Source organism: Colias philodice, chromosome 2 (genome assembly GCF_061535455.1).
Source record: "Colias philodice isolate Cphi_HAF_F1 chromosome 2, ilColPhil1 Martin Lab GWU primary, whole genome shotgun sequence".
Lineage (NCBI taxonomy): Eukaryota > Metazoa > Arthropoda > Insecta > Lepidoptera > Pieridae > Colias > Colias philodice.
Window position 1 is genome coordinate 10,069,733 of NC_143087.1, and position 26,476 is coordinate 10,096,208.

The window sequence follows — 26,476 nt, forward strand, 5'->3', positions numbered from 1 at the left end:
TTTAACATTTGATTTCGATATGGAAAATAAAAAAAAAATACGCTTGTAACTACTAGAAAAAAAATTATCTTCGAACATAAAGTTAATGAAACCAAATAGATTGCAAAGGTGATTGGCAACAATTTCTTTATTTTACGGAGTGTCAGTAAAGGGATGTATATTTCTTTAAAACTAAAGTAAGCTCATAAAATATTTTCTTATAATATAATTTTTAAAGTGAAACTTTTATCTCTCTCAAACTTTTTGGTCTGTGTAACGCATTACGCATGTCGCGTGTATCGCGGCTGCCGAGTAGGTAGGTATACCTACTCGGAAGCCGACCGACACGCGACATGCGCTACACAAAGCAGTGTTCGGAACCGTTCGAACAGTTTCACTTTTACCGTGGTTCCATAAAACCACACAACATTTTTTCTTGAAGTTCCAAAAATGTTTATTTTTCGTTTGAGAAATACGAAATATAATATAAACTTGTATTGAGAACTTGAACTTCCCAAGTTCATCCGGGGAAATCCCCAAGGAAAATGATTTGTTTACTCCAAAATTATATGCCGAGGTGTTTTAATTTTTTCTTCTAGTCATTTTCAACGTAGCGGCATGTTGTTTGATTATTAATTTTGTAACTTAAATACAGGATGTTGGTTTTATATTCTGATCTTACAGACGCGCTGACAAATTTAGTCCGCCATTTCTAGTTTAGTCCACCAACTTTAAGTACCAATATTAAAACGAATGGATTATCATCACATCATCAAAACTCAGATGTAATGGAAGATCACAATAACATAGAAAATTCAGTGGGTGTTGAGAACTAAACAAACACAAGTAACAGAGACGCGAAGAATAAAAAAAGAGGACGAAAACGATAATTCGTTGATGCTTTCCCTTTTCGACGTATTGTTAGGGTACATCACCAATCTGCAAAAAACAAAACTGATGATTCCCAATTGCTGATTAAAAATGAAAAACAAATAATCGACAACAGTGGTGAAAATTTGCTGATCACAATGAAACATCCTTCAGTGGTAGCAGATTTACTCATTTAAAATGTATCGGTGAACAGCGTAAAGGAGAGGAGGACAGGAAAACATTATGAATGTGGATGGTGGATTGTATACAGGGTGTAATCGATAAGTATGTGCAGGCGATTATGACGTTATTATTGCAGGTATCAAAAAACTTAAAACTGATATCGAAATTACTTTACCTAATGAGCAAAATGACAATAATAACTTTTTAAAAGTATAACGAGAAATATCTAAAAAAATTATATGTAGTAGTTATATGTCTAATTCCGGCAAAAGACATGAATGCGGTATAAGTAGTAGGTATAAGTATGTAAATAAAAAATTTAATATTTGAAATACAATGCAAAAAATAACACTTTTTTCATAGATAAGAATCATGTCTATTTTTTCCAAATTCAGGGACAACTAAACGTTGCAGAAGCAGAAGTCTGCTTATTTGCTGTTTGGACTGGAGTGAATCATTCGTTAAAAATAGAATATAATATAAAAAAGTATGTAACGTTTAGGCAAAATAAAATGATGGACCATTATCAAGATTTTACATAAAATATTGCCTATTGTCAGAATTGATTGATTCGAGACTTCAGCATTCGATGCCCATCAAGGACCCATCCTATATCATTCAAGCGATTGAAAAAAAAAGAGATAAATCCAGTGCAACCGATAAAGCATCAGAATGCTAGCAAAAGATTTATTAGGTTTATCAATATAAATCTATATATTATACATAATATAATAAATCTGTAGAAGACGCGAAGACCGACATCCGCGCGGACGGAGTCGCGGGCGGAAGCTAGTCAGAAATAAATATCTTTTGTTTTCATTTGCGTATTTTTTTATTTTATAATTTTTTAACACAAACATTACATTTTTTTTATTATATACAAAATTTGTTTATCCGTTTTATTAGTTAAACTGAACAACTTTCACTAAGAAACTTAGGTCGAAAAAAATGTATAGAGCTATGCATTTTGTATGGAAAGCTTATTTTTTTTTATATTTCGTCCAAATTTCTTTGTAAAAGTTGGTCAGTTATATAAACATGAAGTTGAAGATATCAATAGAAAGTATTCGCAAATTTTGTGTACTGATAAAAAAAAATCACCCGGTGTAATTTTCACGAAAATTGTTTCAAATTGTCATTTTTGGTACTTATTACGAATATTAAATTATGCATACGAATGATTTAATTTTTTAAAATTAAGTGGAGCAACTTTCCCTTAGTACATTTGTATTATTTACATATAGGATGACAGGATGCATTTGTTTGCACTACTAGACCAAGCCCTTAAGGCTTTTTTGAAGTCGTCCTCATGTAAAAGTCAACACGAGTGATGTTGTAATGAGATTTCATTGGCTTACACTTGGTATTCACTGCCTCATTCCTTACCCTATCTGATAAAATACTGCTGTTTCTGAATGTCAATTGCTATCTCAGGACCTGAACCTTTTATAAATACATTATGATTGTTAGACGTGAATTACACTCTTTTCAAAAAATTGGCTGCGAACTTGTAGTAACTACCTACAGTTTTGCTTGTAGAACCCTACTTTTATGGAAATAATATTATCGATGTTTATAAAAAGACGTAGGGGAAAGTTATTTGTACATAAAATACTGCCATTAAAAATTCATAGACTGAGTTCGTGAGTAATAACCGAAGATATAAACCGTATCCCTTTGTGGTGAAGCTGAATAAATATCTTAAGCCGATCACTCGTGAAATGAAATCCGCTGTCTCTCCAACCGATTCGAGTTCGATATATTTATTTATTACGGATGGAAAAATGTGACTAAATGTACAACGGCTTAATCTTCAGAAGGTAAATTGATTTTTGTAATAGATGTTGCCTTTTATGAGATGAGATATTCAAATGTTTCCAATTGTAATATAACAGAAGATAAATCGTTGTAGTAAATGTTCATGTTTCATACTATACGTATTAAATATTTCTTACATAAAAAAGCAACAATAGTTGCACTACTTTAAGTGTCAAATTAATGTGAAATATTGATTCCAATTCACGATTTTCTGTGTATCATTCGATTAAATTAACACCTATAAAGTTCTATCGTAAAAATAAGATTGCCGTTAGCGCTAATAGATTAAATTCTATTTGCCATGTACCCAGACGCATTAATTTTGTCTAGAACAAAGTCGCCGAACCCTCGATGTCTGATACAGAGAATGGTGTCTGAAAAGTTGTGCTATTTCAGATTTCCTTCCCCTACCATTTTAAATTTTTACTTAAAGTGTATCCGTGCAATTGTCTTATTTGCATTTGTTTGGATTTTTGTTTGGTTAGCAATTTGGATGTTCAGGATTTTTCTGTTCTGAGAATACGGATTTGGTTTCTTGCTCGACAACGACAAGAATCAATTATTGCTTTGAAATTATTACAGAACATGTATCTTCTTTACCTTTAGTATCTACGGATGAATTTTTTAAAGTACAATGTTATAAATTATAATGTAACACGAGCTTCGTCAATATGAAACTTTTTATGTTTTGACACTCGCAACGTTATTTGCAGTTTTCGCCTTACGTTGCGATACCGTCGAGGGTCCTTGTGGGGGATTTTATGGGATGGGTATCAATGTTTTATGATCGTAGCCTCACTTGGCCCCTTAACGATTTAGTATAAAAATCCTTGTTTATATTTTGCTATAATATTACCAGTTAGTACATAAAATTATAATTTTGCGATTATGCCTTTTTATTTGACACGATTCCTTATCTATAACCAAAAGTAAAAAGAAAAAGAGGGTCCATAAAGGAATAAAGTTTGAATACTGCGAAAAGTATTACTTCCAACTCGCACATCTCTACGTAAAATTATTGTTACATTAACCTTACACAGTCTCGAGTGGTTAAACTCGTACGCTTTCGCAAGTAATAATACATCATTTTGAGGTGGTTACTTCGAAATACAAGACCCCCGAGGTATAATTCCGTGTAATGTCAGGTTTAATGCCGAACTTTGGTCCCGTTGCCCCAGATGACAAATGAGACGACGTCCGAGGAGTAACTTCTCTGACGAGCCTAACTTCGCGGACACGTCACACGATATAGTAGGAACAAAGATTTATTGTATAGCTAAATGCTTTGTTGCCAATTTTTTGAAGTAGCAAGTTTCCGTCCAAATTCCTGATTAGTTCTACCTTCGGAAAAGTTTTATCAATCAATGCAAAAATTACCTTCTTGTTTGTTTGTTTCACCAAAAGTTTTGCACTAATTTTTGTCAGGCATAATTGATTTTATCAATTTATTTCTACGCCAGGATAAGGGAAACGTGTGCTAAAAATCCATTAGCGACTTTTCAATCAGAATTCATTCGTACGCCGCTGGTGTAGATTTGAAGTGAATTGAATTAATTTAGTTGTTGATTGAAAAGTTGGATCTCGAAGTTCCAATAGCAAATATTGGAAATTGGCTTCGGAATGTTTACAGTGCCTGTTTACTAACAATTGTATTTCCTTTCGATAGAGTAGCCCAAGAATGGAGTGATTCTATGAATTTAATGGAACGGCAAATATTAAATCCATATTTCAATTTGATTTTCTTGTCAAGCATACTGAATAAAATCCAGCCTCGATTGAATTCAAGCCAGACTAGTAAACATTTGTATTTCGTCTGCTGTATTATAAATTCTTTTTAATCATAGATCTCAGAATATGTTTTGAAATTAATAACTTGACTAAATTTTGTGCTTTATAGAAATTGTGTATAGGCACTTATTTATAGGAGCAATTTTTTTAAGTCATCTTTCATGGATAAATACCCCAATTTCCAAATAAAGGAAAGAAAAATCATTTCTTAGTTTTGATTTCAGTCACGATCTTGTAAGAAATTTATCTGCAGCCACCAAAAAGAATTCCATTACATTAGATGTTCCAAAAACAGAAGTTTTTACACCACTAGCGCAATCCAATCACGCGGTAAATTATATAGGCCGATGGAAGACGAGGAGACGCCCTCTAAGCGTTGCCATGGCGACGAGTCTCTTGAATTAGTTAAACGGAAAAATTTGCCCCTCGCTACTCGTTCAGTTGCGTGCAAGTCTAAGGATCTAGGGGCTTCAGTGGATACTATTACTTAAATGTTATTGGATGTAATATATGGTTGTTGTAGATAGTAGTTTTCCGTGATTTACTATGTAATTCTTTTTTGTCCGTGTGTCTGTTTTGAATGTTAATTACATGGATAATCAGAAAAGCTATTCTTAAATCAGTGTCTAATAAAAATAGCTAAATTTATTTATATATTATGTATTATAATACATTGAACCACGATATTACTGTATTAACTAGGCTAAACCCGTATTTATAAGAAGTTAGGCGATGAAAAAAAGTGCTGAGTAAGCTATTAAGTGATAAATAAATATTGTTACATTTGAAATTTGAATAAATAGGTACATTTATTTATGGTAACTGTTTAATTTCCGAACTTGTTAACTTTAGGTCTTATAATTTACTAGCTTACCGCCCGCGGCTTCGCCTGCTTTGTCTAAAACCTAATAAATTATATACTAAAACCTTCCTCTTGAATCACCGCATCAAAAAAACCGCATCAAAATCCGTTGCGTAGTTTTAAAGATTTAAGCATACAAAGGGACATAGGGACAAAGAAAGCGACTTTGTTTTATACTATGTAGTGATAAGTCGTAAAAATGCCTTAATAAATATATATGTTGACGGCACAATGAATAATAATTGAGTTAAAAATATCTTTAATACAAATTTATTTACACTGAAAGCTCTTTTAATAATAGATAATTGTCGCGTGTTAGGCGTTAGCGCCTGATACGATTAAACGTTTCTCCCAAACTTTGCACAATAAAAGGCGGCCATAATGAATCAAGTTATAATGAATTAACGAGTTTGGAGTTCGCTTTTCATCATGCGAGTTTGAGATCATCCCCAATTAATACACAAATAGTATGCACAATACATTGCCTTTGTAAATACACCCCTGTTTAAATATCTCTAGAATTGATAGTTCTGCATTCTTGTTTTACTTTGGATGTCGCGACGGAGAGGTCTTTGACCGACGCTCCGTGTTGCCATGGTAACGGATACCTATGGGATGGATTAATTTATGGTTATTTACTTAACGGAGTAGTTTTAAAAATTGAAAAAAGTAGTGTGCATTGGCAATTGAAATATGAAACTGTTCACGTGTATTTATAATGTATGCTTAATGTTCACATTTAAAATAATACGCAATTATATACAGGCCCACTTTAAATTGCACGTTTTGCAGAAACTGTATACAGCAAAAGACTGAATGTGCATTTCTTAAGCTTATTTCATGGGAAAACTTTTAATATAAATAGCATAATAGGTTTGAAGCCGAGAAAATCTAGAAATACTGCAAACATATATATTTTAAAATGGCTCGTGCTTACCAATGCGTTAAATCCGATTATAGGCAAATACTCTTTCATTTTAATCTATTTACGCTTTAAAATGCGTTAGTGTTTCCAGTATTGATTGAATAATATTGAGTTATTAAATAAGATTAATATTATTCCTATTCTTAATTAACTCATGACTATATTACGTAAGTATTTATTTTTATCAAAATATTAGTCGTCGTTTGTTTAAACAGTCAGGTTGTTGCCTTGTTTTACTCACAAACGTAGCTTTAATACACCTTTACAAAACTACATATACATATTGAAAGTTCTACAGAGAGCTTTCGCGTATTGCTTCAAAAAATAAAACGGTAAAGTAACGTAGTAGTGGAGTGTTTGATTAAGATTTCGCGACTACAAAGAGATTTACCTGCCTCCTTTTGAAGTTATACCTACACTTTTTTTTAATCTAAGTTCGCTCGCGAGGGGTCAAGTGAGGTTGTTCCAGGACAAAGGGCTTCACGTTCACATACTCTACATTGAAGAAAATCCACCACACGGCACGTTAACTAATAAATTTTAAAGGGTTTTCAAGATTTTGCCTAATGTTTTAAATTTTAATAAAAATGATATCAAATGTTGAATGGGTAGGTACTTCTACATGATAGTAACCAAACAAAAATGAATTATTAATTATTATCCCCACGTAAGAAACGAAAGCTTTGTATGTCTTCATTATTTACGTACGTATGTAAATGACGCAGTATGTATTCATACAAGTGCCGTAGTCGGTGTTCGTACTTTTATGAACATGAAGTTAATTTCATTCGGGCTCACTTTTAATATGAAACGTTCGCAAACGTTAAAACAAGAGAGCGTCGATTGCCAGCCTGCGACTGAGTAAATGCCGAGTTTACTTTGAGGCGCTACGCCGCGTAATCTGACGGGAAGAATATTACGTTTGTTCTTCTCATTTTATTTAACATTCGTTAAAGCGTGTTTGCCAGACGAGATAGCTACAACGCTGTATAAATGTTGTATTTACACGGCATTATCTTCAGGTGTTTTGTGTTGATACCTTTTGCCGCGCGGTTAAGGATCTCTGTCGAATTTTTTTCGTCAAATAAGAACGGTGTTCGTATGTCGTGTGAGTAAATAGTCTCTGTCATATTGTTTACCAACATTTTGCTTTGTGTGCGGTATCTTCATATGAAATACAGAATATTTGTTTTTGTTCAATATATATGTAAACGAAACGCATTTTGGGTTCATATAAAATGTAGGTACTTGATATACGTAATACTGTATATAAAATATTGCATGCGGTTACAACTTCCGATTTAGGGCTGCCAAAAATAAACAGACCCAAAAAGTTTTTGCAAATTTTTGGTACGGGTTTAATAACACACCGGTCCCTCGTGTTATGTAAATGGGAATGTAACAAACCGGCATTATGTATATTATTTTGGATTTGTGTCGTCCTTTGTGACGGAACATGTTTCGCGATTGACGAGCTCGTCATACTTCATATTATGTAAATGCTATTCTGAATTTTTCCTTTGTATCTAGTATTCGGTCTGAAAAAATATGTTGTCTCTGTGGAATTATAGGAAAGTGGGTATGATTCTCTACTGAAAGGATAAAATGTTTTATTATATGTATTTAAATGTAATTTAATAAACGTTTGTTATATTTAACACATGCTATATTTTACTTAATGATCAATATTGAATATATCATAAAACATTTTATCATAAGTTAATGATCCATTTGCTGTTCGTTATGTTTCATGTTTGTATGCAACATTGCATTGTAAATTTGGACCATAACGTTCCAAAGAAGGTTTCAAAGTACAGTTAGCTCGTTCGCATATTATATAGAGCAGGCCCTGTCATGATAGCCGATGGGGCGTTAACTGCACCGGAACCGTGCGCCACCGCTTTTCCTGCTATTGTCCTCTTCCGTATAACATTCACATGTGCGGATGCCAGTAAAATATAACCCGAGACTATCATAACCATATTTTGAGCACTCCCCACGGTGCCGACGGTTTTATTGTTAAATATGCGTCCAAACTTTGGAGGTATAATGTAGCGTAGCGCGTAATGAGGACTACGTATTTGGTGTGAACTTCCTAATTGTTAATTATGTTTTTGAGTTTTAATTTGCAGTTAAAATTAAAACGTTAATCTAATATTCATAGACAAAAAAAGTTAATGCAATGATTAAAGATGTGGTTTTGATGATTAATAACTTCTACACATATAGATGGAGAATGTTAGACAACGAGCCTTTTAACAAGCTTGTAAAACGACAACATCATTCGATTCTAACGTTCCTTATAGACCGTTCGTAATTACTAAGCAATAAGCATACATAATTTGCTCAGGTATCTATCTATCTTTACATATAAAACTGGCAGCCGCAATGATGTTAATCTCTATCGCCATCATGAAGATGAATTAAAATCAATCTCATGATTACTTAGCAGTGGCCAGAACACGGTGGACCAGTGTGACGTGATCGTTAATCTTCATTACGCTCGAGTCGATCTTGTTCCTCTGTACGTACGGTAACAGTTCGTTAATTGAGTGACTTTTGAGATGTGTTCTGATCGATCGCTCTGTAGGTAATTGTGGAGTGCACTCGGATGCAGGGAACGTATGTGAATCGATGCTACGGAATTTATAGAATTGATTAAAATTTCTACATTCGTATCTTGACTGTAATGCGTATACAAACATTTTATTTGTATATTTTTGGACTTATGAAATTTTTGGCATAAAAATAATCAGAAGTTTAGTTCGTGAAGGAATAAAGGACCAATCTTTATTGCACTTCAAAATGCAGATAATTTAATAACTCCCTATAGCTAATATTCTCTACAAAACCTACTATCGACTAGCTTACTAAATTCTATGTTACTCCTTCCAGGGAACAAAACTATGGATCATAATGGAGTACCTCGGCGGCGGGTCTGCCTTAGACCTGATGAAGGCCGGCAGCTTCGAAGAGATGCACATAGCTGTCATACTGCGCGAAGTTCTGCGTGGTTTGGACTATCTGCACTCGGAGAGGAAGCTGCATCGAGATATAAAGGCGGCGAACGTGTTGCTCAGCGAAATGGGAGATGTCAAATTGGCGGATTTTGGTAAGTAACTTTTGAATGTTAGGCTTGTTTCTTACCATACGGATTAGGGAGTGCTTTGTACGCGAGGTAGTGTTCTAAATGGATAAATTATCTGGGTCTAGCGATAATCGTTATAGCCATAGTACCTAATAGTTTTCTTTTGTGATAAATTTTAATGCAATTATTATGTTAAAGTAGCCCATAATATACCTTTAGTTTAGGTAACCCAAGTACCTTTAATTTATATATGTATCGAAAATCCTTTTTTTCGTCTGCCTGATATGAGAATTTTCCCATTATATAAGAAAGATTCCCAACAAAGATAGTTGGAAAGTAGATTTCTTTCAAAGTTATTAAGCGGATATAATATCGGTATTACATCGAGATTCCGTTGAGTACGTGCTGGATATTATTGATCAGCAGATGTTGGAAATATAAATTATTGCAAATGTATTTCGACTCGACTTTTCTTGGTTTATTTATCTATTTCTATCATTGAAATAATAAACATGGGTTTGTTTGTTTTCGTCTAACAATATATTATGAATGGAATTAGCCATAGAATAATCACGATCGGTTACCATTAGTCCAGTGTGCGTTTAAACTTTAAAGAGCGATTAAAATACAAAGAAAACAAAAACATGCTATTGTTTACAAGTGATAACTGCGTTAAAAACAACCGACTTCAAACTTGCACTTGCAACATTTACAAATACAGACAAAAATGCTCATAAAATAAAAACTACTGGGCCTATCCGAATAAAATTTTTATGGGACCTATTCGACACCATCCCGCATCGAACAAAAAAAAGAATCACGTAAATCGGTTCAGAAACCTCGGAGTAATCGGTGTACATACATAAAAAAAAAAAAAAACATACCGGCCGAATTGATAACCTCCTCCTTTTTTTTGAAGTCGGTTAAAAAATAAAAAATGTGTTATTTGTAAATAAAAATCGTTATACAATCGTCATACACGAAATCAGAATATACGTTAATTGTAATTCTTATCTATAAATTAAAACTAAACAGACCTTTATGATTAATTGATAAATAACGTAGGTAATTAATTAATTGAGTCCCTGAAGAATGTATAATCAAAATGTATAATTTGCGTTACTATTCATAATATCATGTTCATTAAAATATTTCATCGCAAAATATTCTAACGATAGTTTTAAATATCAATAAATCTGCCAGTTTATTATATACAGCTGAAAGTTATTTTTCCGATATAATTATAGATTTATAGCTCTATTCTTCCGGCGTCTTTGTTGATTATACGTCAGGCAATTAAATTATATTTTAGCATAAAAGTTATATTTAATATAGCTTTTCATGTATGCTTTTATTATTTACTAGCGACCCGCCCCGGCTTCGCACGGGTGCAATGCTGATACTAAATACACTACAGAAAAATTGTGAACGTTGTATAGGTATAAAAATATAGCGGCCCGCTCCGGCATCGCAATTCGCACGGGTATAAAATACATAGCCGGGCGGCCGCAAACGCTACGTCCCGCAATTTTTAAATCTGTAATATCTTCGAAAATATTCACTTAAATCATGCGGTGTAAAGGGCCATATAGATCTATATTAAATGAACAATGTATCCATGGTATTTAATTGCTTAAGGATTAATGCTGTATTGGTTAAAATCGCTTCGAAAATTAGCCATTATTTGTCGTAAAAAGTAAATGACAAAAAAAAGTTATTGTGGGTTATCCATAAGAGATAGACATATACCATCGCGGACTTTTCTGTAGACCTTTTCAATGTGTATAATACTTAGTACATTATTTTGATAAAACTCGTAGGGTTCAGCCTGCGTTTGCAATGTAAGCGGAATAAATGTAATTTTTTACGACATCACATTAGAAACCTCAAAAATAACAGTACTTCTCCACTACTTAATGGATCTTATTATACATATAAACCTTCCTCTTGAATCACTCTATCTATTAAAAAAAACCGCATCAAAATCCGTTGCGTAGTTTCAAAGATTTAAGCGTACAAAGGGACATAGGGACATAGGGACATAGGGACAGGGAAAGCGACTTTGTTTTATACTATGTAGTGATTAATTTTCGCTTATAGGTATCTTGCTTATGTTGTGATATACCCACATTACTCCGTTCCTATTGGTCTCAGTATGATGATATATGCCCATTAGCCTTCCACGATAATTAAGCTATCTATCACTGAAATAAATTTTCAAATCGGACCCATAGTGCCTGAGTTTAGGTCGTTCAACCAACCAAACATAGAACAAACTATTTACTGTGTGCGTTGTGTGTATTCGTGTTGTGCGTTATGTGTTGTGTGTATTGTCAAAATGTAATCGACTCTGGGAAGAGTCGATTACATTTTTCTAAAAATGATATATTAAAGATGCTAGTGCCTATGCTAGAAAAGTATTAAAAACGAATCTAAAGTAGGAACCATTCGATATCCATAAATCATGATCGACTAACGTCACCAGCTAAAAGACGGATCGCTGCACCTCTTCCGGGATGAAATCAGCGGCGCGCGAAGATTGATCACGAAATCTATTTATTTTAAATGCAATGAATAGTTTTAAGTTAAAGAATTATGTCCGTCCTTGGTAGCTTGGTGTAAGATGACATTAAAGTTTGTGTATGTTAGATTAATAGCGTTAAAAACATAAAAAGGTAATGTTTTCAATGTAATTACGATTAATAATAATTAATAAGACATCGTTTACATTAAATAGCTTTTTCATAATCGGTAGTGATTATTTCTAACGCGACAAAGATACTGAATCAGAATGTCTTCAACAATCATTAACACCGAAATACTTTTCTCCATAGAGCTAATCCAATGGCCCGAAAGTGTGTTTAATCTACTCGGAATGTATCTTATGTACTTACGTATCCCGTGTGTGTACACAGACGTCGGAACCGTTAATTTTGTTGACGAATACTTCAATGCTAGTGTAGTGTTGATAGAGGCCTCAACACCCACTGCGTTACCCTTCAATTGGACCCGCACTGGCTGACAGCCAACATTCAATAACTATTAGCGCCATTCGGGGACCGACTGTATAGTGTATATGATGGTATAAGTCGCAGGCATCCGGTTGAATCTGCTATTTGATTGAATGACTAAAATACAACTCGTCAAGTTGTACATGTAACATGACTGTGTTGGCTGAACGTCATTTAAGCGTCTACTTGTGGACGTTAGGGCTATGTAACAATACGATTAATATTTAGACGTTGAGTGACGCTTATAAAATAAACGTTCTGCCTAGTAATTCAATTGAATGTCGACATTCAATAAACGCGCTAGTCATTCAATCAAATAGCAGATTCAACCAGATGACGACGACATGTACACAATACATCACCCTTGTATGTAGCGTGCTATTTGCAAGTTGTAAAGCGCTGGCACCGCTTGAACTTATTTTATTATGTCTGAGGAAATAAAAGTTAGACGGCAATTGCCTTTGGGCTGTTCGTCGGACGTGTTTGAAAGTTGCTGTTATCTCGTTTTAAATCTATTGTAAAACTTGCAAGCCTATGATTCTGTGATATTGGTTATTCTTAAAGTTGGACGGCGCTTGGTTATAAAATGAGCTTATTTTGCATTAAGAGGGTTTACGCGGTCCGTGCGCTGTTTGGCTCAAATATGTGATTTTTCAAACCAGATTGTCCATCAACCACTTATCTTACAAACATATGAATTACTAATAATTTTAGGAAATTTTATTGTCTATGTAGTTAGTTAAGAGTTTTTTTCAATTAATACAGTATTTCTGAATACCATCAAGATAACTGAGCCGATGATTACTTGATTTCACTTTTAGTGTCAATTTCGAAGCTAAAAATATCTGAAATTGCTGACAGATCTAACACACAATTATTTTTAACTAACTGCAAAAATCCTTATTAAAATAGTTAGTTAAAAGATTTTTTTATTTTGGACTCCTAACTTACGAAATTAAAATCCGAACAATGTGAATTTTTTTAGAAATTATAGTCGACAAAATGATTATTTTCACCAAGATATTTGACTTTATTGAATATAATTTATACGTATTGCAATAAAAGAATGTCTTACTTATAAGATAAAATTTAAAAAATCAACTAAGGTACCTCTATTATTTTTCTACAAATTTTTTTAAAGTACTATAAAACACTGCGCGCGACCCGATTAAAATCAGTCGGCAGCGAGCCTTTCCAGAGAGAGGACATGTTGCTCGGCGCTCTCCTGCGGACCTATGCTGTTCATAGTAAAAGGATAGCGCAAGCCGCGATCTATCGTAATAGATCGCGGAGTTTTTGACTTGCGTTAAATAGAATATGCGCTCTTAAGGCTTTTGACTCTTTAGTTATCGTTGTTGGGATAATAAGCTTTTTGCCGTATCCTCTTCTTGTTAGGGTTGATTATCTCGATGAATTTAATGTCATACCAGGTAGCAAGGTCCCTCTTAGAAACTGTTATATTATTAATATAATATTTACTTAGCATATAAAGTTAATCAAACTCGATGATAGGTCCTCGCCCGAGGCATTTGCGCTAAAATTTCAAGTTTCGACTGAAACTAACGTAAAGAAATCAAAACTTGAGCGCTGTTGTTTCACAATTTGTAGTAATTGAATTTGATGTTATATTATAACTAGAGGTCCGCCCCGGCTTCGCCCGTGGTACATACTTCGCAATAAAAGGTAGCCTATGTCCTTTCTCGGGTATCAAAATATCTCCATACCAAATTTCATGCAAATTGGTTCAGTAGTTTAGGCGTGATTGAGTAAAAGACAGACAGACAGAGTTACTTTCGCATTTATAATATTAGTATGGATATCTATGGAAATATGCTTAATCTGCATTGATTAATAACTATTATTTACGAACGTTATGCGAATCTAGCTCATACGTTCACAACCGCATTTTGTAGATATACCGGCCATTATAAAAGAGTAGCTCCTACTTTTTTTTTTAAAGTCGGTTAAATAATTTATATCATTTTATTACAATTTCAGGTGTAGCAGGCCAATTGACGAACACAACAAGCAAACGAAACACATTCGTCGGCACGCCGTTCTGGATGGCGCCAGAAGTGATCAAACAGTCGTGCTACGACAGCAAAGCGGACATCTGGTCCCTGGGCATCACCGCCATAGAACTGGCCAAGGGTGAACCGCCCAACTCGGAGCTGCACCCCATGAGAGTGCTGTTCCTTATACCGAAGAACAACCCCCCGCAACTGACCGGCAGTTACTCGAAGCCCTTCAAAGAATTCGTCGAGGCGTGCCTCAATAAGGACCCGGAAAATGTATGTAGTCCATTCCGTTTGCCCTCGAGGGGATATAGCGGTCTAGTGGTAGTTCATTTTATGGTGTTTTTTGGCGTGAAATGATTGCTGGAATTTTTCTTTTGGGTTATCTGAGATTTATATTTTCTGTGACATTTTCTTAGTTCCTTTTGATATTAAATGTATACTTATGCTTTATTTGTTATTTCATCTATATATGCATAGATGAATGCAATTAACATCTCAATATAGTTTTCATATAAAAATTATTAAAAATAAAACAATATTAAAAGACTATTTGTAATATTTCAGAGGCCGACAGCAAAGGAGCTGCTAAAATTTCAATTCATCAGAAAGGCGAAAAAGAATTCGTATCTAATGGATCTTATAGATAGGTATAAGAAATGGAAGTCGCAGAGGAGCGAGGAGAGCGAAACGGAATCTGAGAACTCTGACTCGTGAGTACTGCATTGCTACATATTCTTTATAATAAACCTTGTTATATATTTTGTAGTAAATGTTCTGGTTTATGTATTCATTTTTAAATAAACCTGGCAACATTTATCTGTACTATTATAGTATTTGAAAGGATTTTTGTTTATTTGTGTAACCATGAACAGAGTTTATCGTATGTATGTCTACTTCTCTCTATCTTCTAAATAAAACTGTCAATTATAGAAATGATAAGTAACTACGTCGATCGAAATGATTTACCACTGCCCAATTATTCTTTGTTTTTTAAACTTTTAAAAGCGTCACTAAACTAAAAAAATGTGTGCGTGTACTAGTGTACGTACGAAGTGGAACTTCTTTATGACCTTATTTTTCGAAAAATAATTTACTATATGCAACTATACAGAAATACGTCGAATCACGCGTGATAGGGATAAGAAAAAGATGGCGCGTAACGGAAAAATGTCACGCGTAACGAAAAAATGTTACACTCAATTTTTTTTCAACCCCGATAAAGAAGTTTCACTTCAATAAAAAATTAGTTTATGTGATATATTAAACTTGAATTTGTACATTACAGCGAAGACATGAGCCGCGGTGATAGTGAAGCGGACGAGCCGTGGATAATGACAGTACGCGGGGCGGGCGGAGCGCGAGCGTTACACTCGCACGCGCACTCGCACGCCAACTCGCACGCCAACTCGCACTCGCACGCAAACTCGCACGTACACGACGACGAGAAGCGGCGAGTGCATGATGATGAAAAGAGACGCGTGCATGATGACCCGCGTGAGTTGCCTTTGTTGTTTCTTTTGTTTTACCCGCGTGAGTTATGAGATTTGATTTAGTTCCTCCTCTTTGGTAATGATTTTGGTCCCGATTCAGGGACAATCAATGCTCACTGTGAGAGTATGGGGATTTGAATAGATGTGACTGATGACAACGGGGATTTTATTTACAACTAGCTGGGCTCCGCGGTTTCACCCGCATTGCTCCGCTCCTGTTTGTCTTAGGGTGATGATATATAGCCTATAGCCTTCCTCGATAAATGGGTTATCTAACAACTAAAGAATTTTTCAAATCGGACCAGTAGTTCCCGAGATTAGCGCGTTCAAACAAAAAAAACAAACTCTTAAGCTTTATAATATTTGTATAGATTAGAATTTGGTATTGAATTGTATTAGCATGTAAGTTTTATAAATGAGTATGTGTATTCCAGGTCCCGCGTCCCCAACGTCCCCAACGGGCGCGGCGCCGAAGCAGAACGGCGCGCTGCTCCGCGACGAGCCGCCCGCCGACCGCCCGCTCAACAACAACACGCAGGACAAGCAGCCCGTATGTATATCCTAATCCTTCCTAATACTATTATAAAGGCGAAAGTTTGTATGTATGGATGTTTGTTACTCTTTCACGCAAATACTATTGAACCGATTACAATGAAATTAAGCACACATATAAAGGGTAACTTGGATTAACATATAGGATAGGTTTTATACCGGAAATAGAAAAACCCGTTCCCGTGGGGAACGGGTTTTTCTTTTAAAACGCGGGCGAAGCCGCGGGCGGAAAGCTAGTACATCATATAGCCGAAGCACAAGCTGCAGTAGAATTTGGAACCTCGATAAATATACAGAAAGCTTTTTAGTACACTTTATGTAGTGAAAATATTTCTTACCACACCCGCATCCTACTGACTCCCTTGTTTAATAAATTCCTGGAACACACGAGGCATTGCAGCAGGTTTATTGCCAAAGCGGTGTTGTTGCATTATCTAACATATACTTATCATCATCATAATTTTGACGGCAATGCGCTGCGTCGCCGCATCGTACTTGCAAGTTGCAACCACTGAGACGAGGCGGAAAGATTCGATGCGAAGTCCGAGTTACACCAAGCAGTTGTTTAAGCGTCGCAAAGATACATGCTAGCTAATTTCGTTTTACCAAAACCGGAAAATCTTTGCGGTGTGACCGCTCTAACTAATTTGACAAAACCTTACATAAAATCTTAATTTAACCCATTGACCACCGTAAGGCCCGATCGGGGCGCGACACAATAGATTTTCTATTGTGTCTGTGATTCCGAGGACTGATGGATTAATATCGCTACATATCTATCAATTAATTTAAAATGTTTAACATATAACTCATTCTATTCCAGTCTCGACAGTCGCCAATCGTATCAACTCCCGTGGAACAGAGAAGCACGAAGGAGCGAGACAGAGAGCGCGACCGCGAGCGGGAGAGAGAAAGGGACAGAGATAGGGAGCGCGAGGAGAGGAAGGAGCGCACCGAACGGGAACACGCGGCCAATAGGGATAGTGGCGTTTATAATAAGCCAGTGAGTTTGGATTTGTAATATTTTTTAAAATTTGAAACTGGAACGTTTAACTTTCGACTGGTTTATGTGTTTTTAAAAAAAGAGAACATTTTTTTGATATTTGTTGATTGGTCCATATTATAAATGTGACTGTAGATGTGTGTGATTTTAGTTAATAATAACTTTTTGCTAATAAAAATGATATCAATATAGATTTGAAATAGCAATTGTTTAGTTATATTTTTGTGTTTATTAAAGTTACAGTTATATGCGCTGTAATAAGCACTGAAAAAGAATTAATTGCTCACCATATTATTGCTATTGCTTCCAGGCGTCACCGTTGGACCACAGAGGATCAAATAACGAAGAGAACAAAGTGCGACGGCACGCCTATCTACAGCAACTTATTTACCCGTTACTCAATGAGGTAGGAACATTTTTCTCTTTTATTCTCTATCCATACTTAATGACGATAAAGACCCATGGAGGGTTGTCGCGTAAAAACCACAGGACAGTTCTTTGGCATATTATGTAGTTAGGTAGATATAAGTTACATATTATGTAAATTTATTGACATTATTTAAAAGAGCAACTATGGAGTTTCTTGCCGATTCTTCTCCATAGATACTGCTTTCCGAATCGGTGGTAAATGTAAAAAAAAATACTATGTAATGACGATTCGAAAGTGCTACTAAATAGTAGTCTAATTGAATAAATGAATGTTTGAGTTTGAAATGACAATATTAAGTATAAAAAAAATATTAACTTTATTGTATGATACTACATTTTAATGATTTATAGACGATATTAATATTATAATTCTTGCACGGTCACCATAAATCCGTATATATTGGTCCTTCGAGTCGGATTAAAATTTGCTATTTATGTGCTCGCTGTATAAATTCCCTGTCTCGAATGCAATCGTGCAAGTACTATTTGCGCGAGATCTTCGATATTTCACGTTTGGGATGTGAAGTTTTGCTTCTATATGGAACATTATTAAAACAGAAACTACTCTATCTCAATATATAAAAATAATTTCGATAATCCTTTATTTATGTGTTATTTATTATCAGGAGAACGATTTTAAGAAATAAATGTTTGAATAATAATGCCCTTATTGGCAATTTGTACAATTAAACAATAAAACAGTGAAATCTTATTACATGTAAAACTGTTGGATTACTAAAAATAAATAAAAAAAAGACGTGTGGCACTCGGGGATTGCCGCGGTAAAGCTATTGCATGCTATGCCTTCAAGCCACACCTCCGTGTCCGTCCCTGTGGGGAGAGTGAGGTTTTTTCGTTATGGAATTTCTGGATTCAATAGCTTAATAAATAAAATAAAATAATAATAATGTGGTCCATTGCAGCTATCCCGCAAGCACGGGCCGGGCAGCGCGTCTGCGATTGAAGAACTCAGACGCGCCTTCGAGCTCGCCGAGCGCAGCGCGCCGCACCTCACGCGCGCGTTCGTGCAACAGGTACACTAAGAGCGTATACGCACTATGCGGGTAGCCGTCCGGCTGACCGCAAGCACAATTATGTACGTAATATTCATTTCTATGCGCACTGCGATGCGGCTACCGCAGACCGCACAGTGCGCATAGAAATGAATATTACGTACATAATTGTGCTTGCGGTCAGCCGGACGGCTACCCGCAATGCGGTTACCCGCATAATGCGTATGAACCCTAATGCACTAGCTTCAAGCGTAGAGTGAACAGCCCCCCTAGACAAGCGGCTTTCTATTAGCGTAAAGTCTAATAGAATAGATTATGAATGTATGAGATTGACTTAATCAATCGTCGTCGTCGTCGTAATCAAACGTCAATCTCATTCATTCATAATCTATTCTATTAGACTTTACGCTAATAGAAAGCCGCTTGTCTAGGGGGGCAGGTACCTTCTAGGGAAGCGTGTTCCATGTTAGACCACATCTCAGCTTAGCATCAGGCGAGATTGTGGTCAAGCGCTTCCCTATTACTAATAAAAAAAAAATCCTTACAGCCTGGTACATCTAAACGGCGTGCAGCAAGTATGCGCTGAAAAGATTTCTGAGCAGAGTAAACGCTGCAACAAGCAATAATTGAAATAACTTATTCCGTGCCGATAATGTTAGGTTCTGGCGTTGCCAGAACTTGTAAATTTAATATGCTGTTACTAATGCTTACTATACAGATATGATAATGTAATATCTAATATTCCGAGACATTCATAACCTTTTCAAAGTCAGAATCACTATGAATGTTTACATTTCATCATTTATAATAAACTAATTTTTTTTTGACTGACTGGTTGGCTTGGTTGGTAGTGGCCCTGCCTACCAAGCCAGAGGTCGTGGGTTCGATTCCCACCCGGGGCAAAAATTGTTGTGATGAACATAGATGTTTGCTCTGTGTGGGTGTTAATTATCTAGAAAAGTATTTATTTAAAATTATATATGTATGTTTATCAGCCATCTGGTTTCCATAACACAAGCGAAAGCTTAGTATGGGATCAGATCGTGCCGTGTGTGAAAAATTGTCCTGAAAATATTAATTTATTTATCCCATATTGTTGCAGGTGGTCCAGAGGGTGGCGACGCAGTCCCACCAGCCGCCGCCCGCACACAACTCGCACCACTGGATGAGGTAGGTACGGTATCCATTTTTGTTTATTCTAATATATGTATTAGTGTTGCTAATTTTCCACCCGCAGTTTTAAACTTAACAAATTATATACATGTTGTACTGTTCTACTGTTCTAAGGTAGAATTGCACTGGCTTACTCCTACACTCAATAATAAACTATACACAACTATAAACTTTATTGTATTTTACTATTCTCTGTTTTTTTCCTGTGTGGCAAGACATTAAAATAAATGTATTTTCTTTCTTCTTCTTTCTTTCAATAATGCGGGCGCGACTAATGTGTATGTGAAACAATGTGTATATTCTATTTCATAGATACACTACACATGTCATTTTCTTTATCATAATATTAGTATAACTTTCCACCCGCAGGTTAAATTTTACAAATTATATACTTAAACCTTCCATGAAACCTAAAAAATTATATACTAAATATTCCTCGAGGACCGCACTTTCCGTTAGTGATAGCTAAATGAAAATCGGTGCAGTAGTTTATAAATAAAAACAGCCAAATAATTATATACATACATTCGCAAAAAAAAACGGTCAGGCAGATAACATTACTATAAATATGATTTTATGCATTGCTTTGTTTCTCCCATAGAATAAAGTATAGTATAGTCGAGCCAATTTAATAGGCAACATTTGACGTCTATCAATTTTATCTTCCAAGAGAGGTAACCTGCTTAAAAACATCGATTAAAGTGAATTAATCGATACGGATTTGAAACATTTGTAAATCGAATTTATTAATTTATGATGATTTTTGTTCACAAGTAATCAATTCATTCGATTCTAGATGTCAGATCTCGATTTTTAGAGTAACATCTCTGGTATTTAAAAAGAAAAAAGGTTTATTGACACAAAATTGTAGCGACGTCAGTTCTTCAATTCAGAAATTGTTTATTATGTTTAGAATGGTTCATCAGTAAAATGAAATCTTAAAATTACTTGTATCGGTCATTATTATTATAAATATGTAATCGTTATTGAAAAAAGTTAAGCAAATGTGCAGATCTCAGAAAGAAATATCATGTTATTCTATGTTGTCGTTACTAGGTTACGTTGTTGAATTTTGTTGAACTGTCAAATGTTGCCTATTAAAATGGCTCTACTATAGGTTCTATTTGCTTCAGGTAATTAGACTAATATGTATATTATGTAGAAATTATACTGCTATTATTGCACTCGAATATTATTAAGAAAACACACATAAATTATAATGTTCAAACAGGATGTTTCTGCTAATATTGTTTTCATAACAATATCGTGCTAACGTGTTTTGATGTGTATTTCCAGAATTTTAGTCATTTTAGCATTTTCGTTATTGCTATTTAATTTTAGTCTGTTAAAATAATACAATTGAATGTTTATGTTTTCCATTTTAAAACCAAATTATAATAGATGATACAACGTAACTATAAAAAATATCCTTTTCTTACTTGTACATCGGGATATGATTTATAATTATTCAAATACCTGTTTAAAATATTTAATGTTCATAAAATCTTATAAGTTTCGAGGATAAAACGTAGAGAATTTTATCTAGAAAACTTAACACTATCGAAACTTTTAACTCGTTCGTGTTCAACTGAATTTAAAATTAATTTTTAACACTAATAAGTAATTTTAAAATTATATTAACCTTAATATATTAAGTTTCAAGAAAGTATGTGTACTAATATAATATTATTTTCCAGGGACATGTAACCTACCCTACTGGACTCGTCCGCGTCGCTGTGCTCTCGTTTCCCTCCCGCGGCTACACAGTCACACACCGCGACCGTACCGTACAATACGAAACCGTACCGTACAGTACGAAACCGTACCGTACCGTACAGTACGAATGCGTACCGTACGTACAGCACGGGACTGTACCGTACGTACATCACGGGACTGTACCGTACGTACTGCACGAGACTGTACCGTACGTACTGCACGAGACTGTACCGTACGTACAGCACGAGACTGTACCGTACGTACAGCACGAGACTGTACCGTACGTACAGCACGAGACTGTACCGTACGTACATCACGGGACTGTACCGTACGTACTGCACGAGACTGTACCGTACGTACAGCACGAGACTGTACCGTACGTACAGCACGAGACTGTACCGTACGTACAGCACGGGACTGTACCGCACGTACAGCACGGGACTGTACCGTACGTACAGCACGAGACTGTACCGCACTGTACGGTACGGCACTGCCTCATCGTACCACAATACTATTATGATATCTCACCAAATTTCACACGTATACGTACTAAATAAGACAAACAAACAATACATTCGTAAATCCAATTGACAATATGTAAAATTTTGTTTCCATCCTAACGACTGTTCAGTATTGTAAAGTAAAATGTTTACATGATAATTAAATGCGATATAAAACTGCTTTAAATTTGTTATGTTTTATTTAATGATAAAATATTTTTCTAAAATTATAATTATTAATTATTAGTGATCAATTGTGTTTTTTTTTTGGTGTTTGTGTTAGCATTTTTCTTTATTTTAATTGCAATTTGTTATTACGTGTGTAAAATTTAAATATTGTAACTATACCAAAATGGTCTTCCTATAAAAGCAATATGTGAAAACATTGTGTTCGGAGTAGTGTAGCCGCAATCGAGTCACAAAAGTTGCAATGCCATAGAGAAATAACGTAATGAATGCTTAAGATTTTTACGTCTTATTATTTAATTATGTGCATTATTTATGTAAATATCATGCAACGGATACTATATCTGTTCTCGTACCATTTTTTGTCTATTTTTTTCACTTATTTTAATTTTAATACGTGGTAACGCATGCCCTGTCACTTAGTTTAATTCCTGTCGTTTGGAGGTTCGGTTCGTTCGTCACACTTTTATTTATATTTGTGAGGGACATCGCCAATATTTTTGCCATACGTTCGTCTTTAAAATTTACTAACCGTAGTTGGGGTATTGGTATCTTGAAAATTAATTGTATTTATTAAAAATTTGAATGTGTTGATTTTTCGCTAGTGTTTCTTAGTGTCATTCCAGACAAAAGACAGAATTGTCAGCATTTATAGATTTTATTGTTCCCATTTTATTGAAATTACGTCCTTTTTTCATTGTGGAGATGCACTGTGACCGTTTTGAAAAAAAAAAAGTTTTTTTTGTTATTATTTTTTTCATAGTCTAGTTTTGAGTTAGCGTTCTTAGTGGTTATTTAGGGAAATATAAATCCGCGACTAACGGAGATGTGTAATATCGAATCACTTGTTGCTAAATATTAATTTTTATTATTAAATTACGGGGAGGCGTAACTGATACTGTGAATTTATAGTATTGAGGCACCAACGACCATTCGGTGTCTGTATGAACATGCTTATATATGCGACAATATTTAGCGATTCGGATTATAGATTTATATATTATAATATGAAGACTACAAAAACAATTATTATTGCTGTGTAAAAATTGTAAACCATATAAATGTGTAAATTGTGTAGTGTATAAAGAGATGCTGTTTATGAAGTGTTCTTATAAGCGTACGAATATAGTATATTAGCAATAAACCGCGTCGTGGAAGCGGCTCGATGTTACTTGTATAGCGAGATTGTTGCACCAAAGGAGTTTGTATGTGTGTCTGTCTTATGTGATAGTGTGCGCGGTGCACACATTCCAAAACATTTCAATACATCATATAAACGCTCTGGTGGAATTCATACACTATAGTATTACCGATTTCCTTAATCTAAGGTGATTCTTGTGAATCGTAGGAGAGAACCAAATTAAAATCGTGCCCTCTCGCTCCGATACTGTGAAATGCGTTAGGGTAGAGTGAGACGGCACGATTGTTTTTTATTTTCACAAGTGTGTAAATGTCATTCTCGTGAGGGCGGATGTGTCGATGCGCTTGCTGATAATGCTATTGTAAATTGTAATAATATTGTAAGAGTATATTTTTTTTCAATTCTTTTCTCTTTCATGTATGTACTTACCTTTTCTTAAAAGATACACAGCCGTTTTATTTTATCTGTAATCTAAATAGCAAGAGCATCAACCCATCGGCCGCGCGAACAGACGCTGCCTTAGACGCGTAGTTTTAAGTCCTTGCCTCTTCCACGACGCGCCTCGCCTTGTAATTTGTTTTGCCATGTGTGTCCAGCATGGAGATGTTATGTTTATTTGGATGGAGAAAAAAATCAGAAAAAATAATATTTTTCCACTCGATATTAAAGCGTGTAGCGTTAGAAGGGCGAATAATTGTTGATTATTGATTAAAATTAGGGTGTTCGAGCGTCGGTAGTTGATGTGACGTCGGCGTGAGACGGGGCCGGAATGACCAATAACTAAACGCTTTGTATTATATATTTGTTGTTGCCGTCCCTCTCACACTCCCTGTTTCACCGTATACGCGTGTTTCCTTCGTTCGTGTGAAACGCGCGTTCTGAAACAGCGAGTGTTGTGAGGGTTCGTCCGAAGGTGTTCTGAAAGCACGGCTCCAAGCTCGGTAGTGGTTCGTAGTTGTTACCGTTCGCGGGTGAGCGTCGTACGGATATATTATGTGAATGCGCATAGTCGATAAATCTATATTAATTAAAGTAATAGTGCTAAGCGTCGCTGCGTGCGTCATTCCGATACGAGCCGTATAAACATTCTTATGAAACATCTGTAACTGTGATATAAAATAGCGTTTTATACAGGACGTTGCGAAATACATGTGGTATGCGCATGCGGGCTGTCAGAATGACGTGTGAAGTTGCGCGCTACAGATAAAATATAAAAAATAAAAAATAAGGCCCTCCACTGATGCACTGTATTAACATCGACGCGTACCATTAGTGATGGTCAATTAATGTTACGGCGTCTATCATTCTAACACGTTTATGTAGAAACAAATTTGACTCTGAAATAAAAGAAGTTATTTAATTTTGGATGTGTTTTGTTTTATTTTATCTTACCTCGAAATATAAAATTATTTTCAATTATTATACTATGACATGAAATTGTAAAAAATAATTTGTAGTAGTTTGAATGGATAATAGTAGTAGATAATTATCTTGGAGATTGAACAAAAAAAAATTCAGTTAGTAATAAATATTTGAGAACCATCAAATCAAAAAATTTTATCCTTGTTACCTCAGTTAGCTACCGCAATTGAGAGTTTCGTACAGGAAATTATTGGTCGTCTCATCAAAACAAAGCTTCTCACGGAAAATTAGCTTGATAGTAATCACTTGCAAAAATGGGCGATGGATCCTGAACTAGTAAATCCAAGCCATTTACAGACTCATATCTCATCTATATGTTTAAATGGATGTTGTTATAGTTAAATCTGTAACTTAAGAACGACTGAACAGATTCTTATGGTATGTGTCCACCTGGATTATGATGGAACTAAATTATGAAATTTAAAAAGTCTACCCGGATAAAGCCAGGACAAGCTTTCATTGCATTCAGGTACATCTCAATTGACTATTCTAATTTCTATAACTGTCCGTATTTATGCAAAATGGAACCACTCGACAAATTTCGTTTTTTGCTTTTATTGAAGAATACTCATTCAAAAGTGGTCTAAATTCTTATACAAACAAGAACCACATGATTTTTACGTTGGAAACAAGGTATACTAAAAGCAGAAAGGAACCACCAGCAACAACGAATAATACCATATTAAGCAAAACCGAACCACAGCACCACGGGACTGCTTTGTTCAAACAAATAAACGATATTACTATCATGTCATTTTATACAAAACAGATCCACACCTACTTGGTACCATTATACATTACACATATTTCTATTAATAACAATTATTTTTAATACACAAAATGGAACCAGGTTTCTGTGGTATTGTTATGCGTAAAATAAATACATAATTTAATTGTAAGTAATTTTTTATTGCAAAATAAAACCACAAGCATTCGGTTCTATTATGCATAAATAAATATTGTAAAACATTCTGAAACCCATCATCGCTATATGGAACCAAATGCCTTGACTTGTTACAATGCTTCTCATCTTTAAACAACGTATTTCATTACTTAAGTGCAAAACTCCAATTTTTTAAGTAAAACGTCGAACATCTGTCAATATAGGTGACATTCAGCGAAGTAGTTCGAATACGTGACGGTGTTTTTTTCCTCCGCGAAGTAAGTTCTATTGCTTTTGTTAATTACCTTTAAAATTAAATGTGAAAATGTTTAGTAATAAATAAATAAGCAAGCAATTGGTAAGAAAAGCATTGGAGACGAACACCGAAGATAATAATGAAGATACAACGGGTAAGTAGTTTTATTT

General features: G+C 35.0%; 1 protein-coding gene across 9 annotated transcripts in view; it reads left to right on the forward strand.

Annotated features, from left to right (window-relative positions):
* The window catches only part of GckIII (Germinal centre kinase III), an 80,888-nt gene extending 58,704 nt beyond the window's left edge, over positions 1-22,184 (forward strand). For 4 of the 9 annotated variants that reach the window (XR_016317280.1, XR_016317284.1, XR_016317282.1 and 1 more), the window contains 11 exons: positions 9,321-9,537; positions 14,523-14,815; positions 15,107-15,252; positions 15,828-16,036; positions 16,467-16,582; positions 17,408-17,587; positions 17,898-17,993; positions 18,940-19,050; positions 20,132-20,199; positions 21,900-22,024; positions 22,161-22,184. Coding sequence is in view for 2 of the 9 variants with exons in the window: in XM_089708305.1 (XP_089564431.1) it covers positions 9,321-9,537; positions 14,523-14,815; positions 15,107-15,252; positions 15,828-16,036; positions 16,467-16,582; positions 17,408-17,587; positions 17,898-17,993; positions 18,940-19,050; positions 20,132-20,199; positions 21,900-21,909 (1,446 nt within the window). In the remaining 7 variants the exon portion in view is untranslated. Of the gene's footprint in view, positions 1-9,320; positions 9,538-14,522; positions 14,816-15,106; positions 15,253-15,827; positions 16,037-16,466; positions 16,583-17,407; positions 17,588-17,897; positions 17,994-18,939; positions 19,051-20,131; positions 20,204-21,899; positions 22,063-22,160 lie in introns of those variants that run through there. The other 5 variants (XR_016317286.1, XR_016317287.1, XR_016317281.1 and 2 more) reach the window with 4 other exon arrangements.
* The last annotated feature ends 4,292 nt before the right edge of the window (positions 22,185-26,476 follow it).